The following is an 8,866-nucleotide window of genomic DNA, read 5'->3' on the forward strand; positions in this document are numbered from 1 at the left end:
ACTCTCGGACCATCTTTGCATTTCTCTGAGAGCTTACAGCAGCCATGTGCGATTGGAGACAATAAACGGGGTAAAATTCACATTTATAGAAATACATCGTCATCTCCTGCCTCCTTAAAGCCACAGTGCATATTAACATGACAGCAGAGAGAGACTTTCATTATTGTATATTAAATCCATATTCTACATATATGCAAATCAGTCCCAATGGAAATTAATGTGCATAGGAAGGATTTAGAACTCACAGCATGTAAATGTCTCTATCGACAAAGAAAATATGTGTACACATTTTTCTCTACTTGATTTCTGATACAAACATATTTCTTGTTTTGAATAAATGCAGGAATCCACAAATAGATGTATTTTTAAATGGTTGCAATTGTCATCAAAATCATATTTGGATATCCTCTAACTCTCGATCCTGCATTTACAATTACTCTGTGTGTGAACTCTGTATTTGTGTGAGTATACTATATGACCGCTACTTGTAACAGAGTACTTTGACAGTGTAGTATTAGTACATTTAACTAAGTAAACCGCTTTCACCATATTTGTTGGTGACGTGTTGATAAAAACACTCTGACCGCCTCACAATCATTTGCTGTGTGTGCATTTATAATGACCTTCAGATTAGAGATCACACACATTTCTTGAGGAAGAAAACAGACCGGGCTATCAGCTGTTTGAGACAACGAGAGGGGGAGAAGTACTCGGATAATATACTTAAGTACAAGTAAAAATGGTCTTAAAATACTCAATTACACTACATACTGATATACACCTGAACATCAGCAGGAGAGGACTCTTTAAAGTAGAGACACTACATACTGATATACACCTGAACATCAGCAGGAGAGGACTCTTTAAAGTAGAGACACTACATACTGATATACACCTGAACATCAGCATGAGAGGACTCTTTAAAGTAGAGACACTACATACTGATATACACCTGAACATCAGCAGGAGAGGACTCTTTAAAGTAGAGACACTACATACTGATACACACTTGAACATCAGCAGGAGAGGACTCTTTAAAGTAGAGACACTACATACTGATATACACCTGAACATCAGCAGGAGAGGACTCTTTAAAGTACAGACACTACATACTGATATACACCTGAACATCAGCAGGAGAGGACTCTTTAAAGTAGAGACACTACATACTGATATACACCTGAACATCAGCAGGAGATGACTCTTTAAAGTAGAGACACTACATACTGATATACACCTGAACATCAGCAGGAGAGGACTCTTTAAAGTAGAGACACTACATACTGATATACACCTGAACATCAGCAGGAGAGGACTCTTTAAAGTACAGACACTACATACTGATATACACCTGAACATCAGCAGGAGAGGACTCTTTAAAGTAGAGACACTACATACTGATATACACCTGAACATCAGCAGGAGAGGACTCTTTAAAGTAGAGACACTAGATACTGATATACACCTGAACATCAGCAGGAGAGGACTCTTTAAAGTAGAGATACTACATACTGATATACACCTGAACATCAGCAGGAGAGGACTCTTTAAAGTAGAGACACTACATACTGATATAGACCTGAACATCAGCAGGAGAGGACTCTTTAAAGTAGAGACACTACACACTGATATACACCTGAACATCAGCAGGAGAGGACTCTTTAAAGTAGAGACACTACATACTGATATACACCTGAACATCAACAGGAGAGGACTCTTTAAAGTAGAGACACCACATACTGATATACACCTGAACATCAGCAGGAGAGGACTCTTTAAAGTAGAGACACTACATACTGATATACACCTGAACATCAGCAGGAGAGGACTCTTTAAAGTAGAGACACTACATACTAATATACACCTGAACATCAGCAGGAGAGGACTCTTTAAAGTAGAGACACTACATACTGATATACACCTGAACATCAGCAGGAGAGGACTCTTTAAAGTACAGACACTACATACTGATATACACCTGAACATCAGCAGGAGAGGACTCTTTAAAGTAGAGACACTACATACTGATATACACCTGAACATCAGCAGGAGAGGACTCTTTAAAGTAGAGACACTTCATACTGATATACACCTGAACATCAGCAGGAGAGGACTCTTTAAAGTACAGACACTACATACTGATATACACCTGAACATCAGCAGGAGAGGACTCTTTAAAGTAGAGACACTACATACTGATATACACCTGAACATCAGCAGGAGATGACTCTTTAAAGTAGAGACACTACATACTGATATACACCTGAACATCAGCAGGAGAGGACTCTTTAAAGTAGAGACACTACATACTGATATACACCTGAACATCAGCAGGAGAGGACTCTTTAAAGTACAGACACTACATACTGATATACACCTGAACATCAGCAGGAGACGACTCTTTAAAGTAGAGACACTACATACTGATATACACCTGAACATCAGCAGGAGAGGACTCTTTAAAGTAGAGACACTACATACTGATATACACCTGAACATCAGCAGGAGAGGACTCTTTAAAGTAGAGATACTACATACTGATATACACCTGAACATCAGCAGGAGAGGACTCTTTAAAGTAGAGACACTACATACTGATATAGACCTGAACATCAGCAGGAGAGGACTCTTTAAAGTAGAGACACTACACACTGATATACACCTGAACATCAGCAGGAGAGGACTCTTTAAAGTAGAGACACTACATACTGATATACACCTGAACATCAACAGGAGAGGACTCTTTAAAGTAGAGACACCACATACTGATATACACCTGAACATCAGCAGGAGAGGACTCTTTAAAGTAGAGACACTACATACTGATATACACCTGAACATCAGCAGGAGAGGACTCTTTAAAGTAGAGACACTACATACTAATATACACCTGAACATCAGCAGGAGAGGACTCTTTAAAGTAGAGACACTACATACTGATATACACCTGAACATCAGCAGGAGAGGACTCTTTAAAGTACAGACACTACATACTGATATACACCTGAACATCAGCAGGAGAGGACTCTTTAAAGTAGAGACACTACATACTGATATACACCTGAACATCAGCAGGAGATGACTCTTTAAAGTAGAGACACTACATACTGATATACACCTGAACATCAGCAGGAGAGGACTCTTTAAAGTAGAGACACTACATACTGATATACACCTGAACATCAGCAGGAGAGGACTCTTTAAAGTACAGACACTACATACTGATATACACCTGAACATCAGCAGGAGAGGACTCTTTAAAGTAGAGACACTACATACTGATATACACCTGAACATCAGCAGGAGAGGACTCTTTAAAGTAGAGACACTACATACTGATATACACCTGAACATCAGCAGGAGAGGACTCTTTAAAGTAGAGATACTACATACTGATATACACCTGAACATCAGCAGGAGAGGACTCTTTAAAGTAGAGACACTACATACTGATATAGACCTGAACATCAGCAGGAGAGGACTCTTTAAAGTAGAGACACTACACACTGATATACACCTGAACATCAGCAGGAGAGGACTCTTTAAAGTAGAGACACTACATACTGATATACACCTGAACATCAACAGGAGAGGACTCTTTAAAGTAGAGACACCACATACTGATATACACCCGAACATCAGCAGGAGAGGACTCTTTAAAGTAGAGACACTACATACTGATATACACCTGAACATCAGCAGGAGAGGACTCTTTAAAGTAGAGACACTACATACTGATATACACCTGAACATCAGCAGGAGAGGACTCTTTAAAGTAGAGACACTACATACTGATATACACCTGAACATCAGCAGGACAGGACTCTTTAAAGTAGAGACACTACATACTGACCTGAAAATGAGCACAATAGGGACCCATTAATGTGAAATAGGCTTAAAATGTAAAAACTATGGTACATGTGTAAATATTACTTAATACTTGAGTAAATGTACTTAGTTACATTCCACCACTGGAGAAAATTATACATAATAATAACGAACACTGTGATAATTAATTATTATAATGAATGCAGGAGTAGAGCACATGGTGTTACAGTATGCATGATTATTTTCAGTGTGTCTGAGTGTGTGTGTGTGTGTGTGTGTGTGTGTGTGTGTGTGTGTGTGTGTGTGTGTGTGTGTGTGTGTGTGTGTGTGTGTGTGTGTGTGTGTGTGTGTGTGTGTGTGTGTGTGTGTGTGTGTGATGATTGCTGATAGTGAGGGGTGGGCACGTCACAGAGAGAACTGGACGCTGTGTTTCTGCTTCGTCTTGGGGGAAAGGTTTGAGAAGCTGCTGCTAATAAAGCTGAGATCGGCTGAGAACAAAGTGTGCGGCTGTAATTAATGCTGCAACGAGGTTTGTTTTTATTTTGGACAGTTACCTGGACCTGTTATTAGGATGCATTTGAACATTTTAATTGTGGTGCAAAAACAGGCTGGTGATTAACGCTGCAGCTCATCACATGTTTTATTCAAAGCGTTTCCTAACACTTTATGCAGAAGAGAAAGAACAACAACATAAAACACATAATACATATTAGAAACATCTTTAAAGAGTCCTCTCCTGCTGATGTTCAGGTGTATATCAGTATGTAGTGTCTCTACTTTAAAGAGTCCTCTCCTGCTGATGTTCAGGTGTATATCAGTATGTAGTGTCTCTACTTTAAAGAGTTCTCTCCTGCTGATGTTCAGGTGTATATCAGTATGTAGTGTCTCTACTTTAAAGAGTCCTCTCCTGCTGATGTTCAGGTGTATATCAGTATGTAGTGTCTCTACTTTAAAGAGTCCTCTCCTGCTGATGTTCAGGTGTATATCAGTATGTAGTGTCTCTACTTTAAAGAGTCCTCTCCTGCTGATGTTCAGGTGTATATCAGTATGTAGTGTCTCTACTTTAAAGAGTCCTCTCCTGCTGATGTTCAGGTGTATATCAGTATGTAGTGTCTCTACTTTAAAGAGTTCTCTCCTGCTGATGTTCAGGTGTATATCAGTATGTAGTGTCTCTACTTTAAAGAGTCCTCTCCTGCTGATGTTCAGGTGTATATCAGTATGTAGTGTCTCTACTTTAAAGAGTCCTCTCCTGCTGATGTTCAGGTGTATATCAGTATGTAGTGTCTCTACTTTAAAGAGTCCTCTCCTGCTGCTGTTCAGGTGTATATCAGTATGTAGTGTCTCTACTTTAAAGAGTCCTCTCCTGCTGATGTTCAGAGGTATATCAGTATGTAGTGTCTCTACTTTAAAGAGTCCTCTCCTGCTGATGTTCAGGTGTATATCAGTATGTAGTGTCTCTACTTTAAAGAGTCCTCTCCTGCTGATGTTCAGGTGTATATCAGTATGTAGTGTCTCTACTTTAAAGAGTCCTCTCCTGCTGATGTTCGGGTGTATATCAGTATGTAGTGTCTCTACTTTAAAGAGTCCTCTCCTGCTGATGTTCAGGTGTATATCAGTATGTAGTGTCTCTACTTTAAAGAGTCCTCTCCTGCTGATGTTCAGGTGTATATCAGTATGTAGTGTCTCTACATGTCTCCATGCTTTAATGTTCAAAAAGCTCTTTATTGTTCTCTGTGCTGCAGCACCTCTTTTCACCCTCTGTCTGAAATCTGAGTCCAGTCTGCTCTGATTGGTTAGCTGGCCGGCTCAGTTGTGATTGATTAACCTTTTACAGTAGAGATGTCCCACCCCTATGTATTTGTGTCTAAATGAGTTGAATACACCAAAATGAATGATATGTTATTTGTTGATTTAAAGATGGTACACTTCAACACTTTATTTACAAGTGTGTATGAATATTTCCACCTGTTCAGAGTCTGTGGTGATGCTATGTGCTCTCCTTCAGTCACATTGATGTGTGAGAGTTCAGAACGTCTTCAGGATTCAGCAAGGTTTATGGTTTTGGTTACTTTTGGCCAAACGTGGAGACACTGTGGTGCAAACAGGTGTGATGCATAACTCCTGGTGATTTCAGTCAAACATCAGATACCGGTCTCCGATGCATGTTCTTTATTTTGTAATGTTCTTCTCAGATATGTGTTTTTATGGTATGTATTTCATTCTTTCTAAATTAACTTTGTTCCATCTTTTTGTTTTATGTGTTTTCTGCACTTGCTTTTCTTTCCCCTAATGTGATGCATCACCAGAGCAAACTCTTTGAAGTTGAAAAGATACTTGACAATAAACTGGAGTCTGATATGATGAACTTCAATTTCTAATCTAATCTGAAGATGCTTGTGGATTTTGAAGCTTTTGTTATCAATGTTTTATCATCAGTTTGAAAGCAATGAAACATGTTCCTGGATGCTGACAGATTGATATTATTTGATGCTCTCTAAACATGGCAGGGTGAGCGTGTAAACTTCAACAACACATAATACAGTTAGAGAAGGAATGAGAAACAATACAAAAGGAGTTTTAGTTTATGTTTTTTTTTTTTATTATATTGAGATTTTCTTTGCAAATATTTACAATAAATATACATTCACTATTTAAAAAAAATAGCTCAGATTGCAACCAAACATTCAAGTTTACTTAGCCGTTATAAAATGCATGATAAGATGTAAACAACATTATTTCTCCTTCTCCAAAAACACCCCTGAGCCAAGATTCTCCTCTCTGGCATCTGTACAAGGCATGACGTCAACAAAACACGAGTCTCACGAGGTGAAGCCACGTCACACATTGGGCTCTGATTGACAGAACAAGAAATGTCTCATGGACAGTGTTTGTGTTCATTTTTGTGTGCAGTTCAAGCAGACTGTCCAGTTGAAGTCCGTGGAGACGGCGCTGCGTCATTACGCACGGCCAGCCTGGCGTCTCCACACCTCACGTGTCAGTGTGAGCGCGCACACACACGGCTTTCAAAATATCTGTGTCAAAAGTGTGTGTCTTCACATCTCTTAACTGATCACACACCTCTCTTTGTCCTTGCCTTGCCCGCCTCCTATCGCCTTCTCTTTAATGTACATGAGGTCACTGTGCACGCTGGGTCTGCGCGCGCACGGGTTGACCATCCCAAAAGCTTCTCCAGCGTCCTTCATCTTCTTGTTTTTAAGTGACTTGCTGCGCAGAATGTCGCAGTACTGCACGGACACTTTCCGGTGCAGATCGGGGCTCATTTCGTGAGGTAGTTTGGCCAAAGTGAACAGAGTCTGGAACATCTTATCCACGTTCTCGTTGCGCTTGGCTGAGATCTCGAAGTATGCACACTTCTCGTCCCCGGCCACCAGCTGCTCGATCTCCTCTTGCTGCACCTCCCGGTAAAAATCCCGGTCTCCTTTGTTCCCGCAGATCACCAGGGGCACGTCGATGTTCTCCTTGATTTTGTTCTTCAGGCATGACTTGGTCTCAAATATCTGCTTCTTGAGCCGCTGAACCTCCTGGAAGGAGTCGCGGTTGTCCAGGCTGAAGACAAGGATGAACACATCACCTGGAGGAAGAAAAAGGGATGCTTTGGTTAAAAATATGCAACGTTTTTTTAAACATTCAAAGGCTTTACTGTGATATGCATGTAGCTACAGTGTATGGCAAGTGTTCTCTCTTTCCTGTAGTGTGTTTAAAGTTGTTGTGCATGTAAAAGGACCAAAGGAAAGCCTACAATCCCTGAAATTATAAGTCCTAAGCTCCTCAAACAATGCACCATATTATAACTAAGAAATAATACAAATAGCGCAAGAAACAACAGAACAGAAACTAAATGTGTGATTTAAAACCCTATATAACATGTAGTCGTGCACGCTGCAGCCATGCACTCATTGCACAGAGATCTCATGTCTGCAGCATTTCACATGTACTTTTCCAACATTTCTTTCTTATTTCTTCATGCAAACCCAGAGTGAGATATTTACCTGTGAGTATGGATAGTCTCCTCATGGCGGGGAAAGGATGGTTCCCGGATGTATCCAGTATGTCCAGCTGGTAAACGTCCCCCTTGATGCTGTACAGTTTCCTGTGAAAGTCCTCGATGGTCGGGGTGTACTGCTCGTCAAACTTGGCGTTCAGGAAACGGGACACGATGGCCGTTTTCCCAACTTTGGTGGATCCCAAAATCACCATCCTGTAGCAATTCTTTGCTGGGATGTCGAAGTCGCTCTCAGACGGAGACATTTTCTTAATCATGGTTGGTTGATCTGCTTTTTCCCGTGGATAGTGTGCGTAAAAAGGCAGGAGAGCGTTGCTTTGGATGCTCTTGGATGCTGTGCTGAGTGTTTCTGTCTTTCTCCTGACTGGAGCCCTGTATTTAAACTATTTCCCAGGCTCCTCCCCCTTGTCTTCGTCACAGCTCAGCTTCATTCAGTGGCTGTGAAAAGCGGACCAATCTCACACTGACTGGTGCGTCAGTGTGTTATTTCTAACGAAGGCAGGACGGGCCCACTGGAAAACATTGACCAGTAGAGAGTCCGAAAACAGGGCGTTTTGTAACTCTGAAGGAGGCAAGGTCCCCATAAAAGCTAAATAATAACTACCACGGAAGTTTACCAAGTGAATTATTGATGCTTCTTCCGGTATTTAGCCATATTTGGGACACTGTGTTTAGACTTTTGGACATTTTCTACAGAATACAAAACCTCGTCAGCGGATGTGAGTTCTGCCTGACTGAACCCATAGGTTTCCAGATAGTTTTAACCAAAAAACAAGCAGTACTGAACACTGTTGTCAGTGTATTCTCATGCATTAAAAATGGCAAAATATGCAACAATAATACACCCAAAAGATATACTTGCACTTTAAGAAATACCACCGTTTTGTGTCCTCCACAAATGCATGCAAAGTCAGATTATTTCGTGTATTCATTTGTATTTATTCACATCCTCAGTGAGAGCTGCAGCTTCATGTGAACACAGAAGCGCTGAGAGGCTGCAGTTATATAATTGAC

The 8,866-nt window shown here is 40.6% G+C and overlaps 1 protein-coding gene across 1 annotated transcript; it reads right to left on the bottom strand.

Annotated features, from left to right (window-relative positions):
- Positions 1-6,405: 6,405 nt before the first annotated feature.
- Positions 6,406-8,452, bottom strand: rasd1 (RAS, dexamethasone-induced 1). The gene is made up of 2 exons (XM_079659256.1): positions 7,839-8,452; positions 6,406-7,420 (listed from the first exon to the last, which is right to left on the bottom strand). The coding sequence occupies exons 1-2, from the start codon at positions 8,107-8,109 to the stop codon at positions 6,891-6,893; spliced, it is 801 nt and encodes a 266-aa protein (XP_079515382.1). The 5' UTR covers positions 8,110-8,452; the 3' UTR covers positions 6,406-6,890.
- Between the last annotated feature and the right edge of the window lie 414 nt (positions 8,453-8,866).

This window comes from Notothenia rossii (assembly GCF_949606895.1).
Source record: "Notothenia rossii genome assembly, chromosome: 11".
Classification (NCBI taxonomy): domain Eukaryota; kingdom Metazoa; phylum Chordata; class Actinopteri; order Perciformes; family Nototheniidae; genus Notothenia; species Notothenia rossii.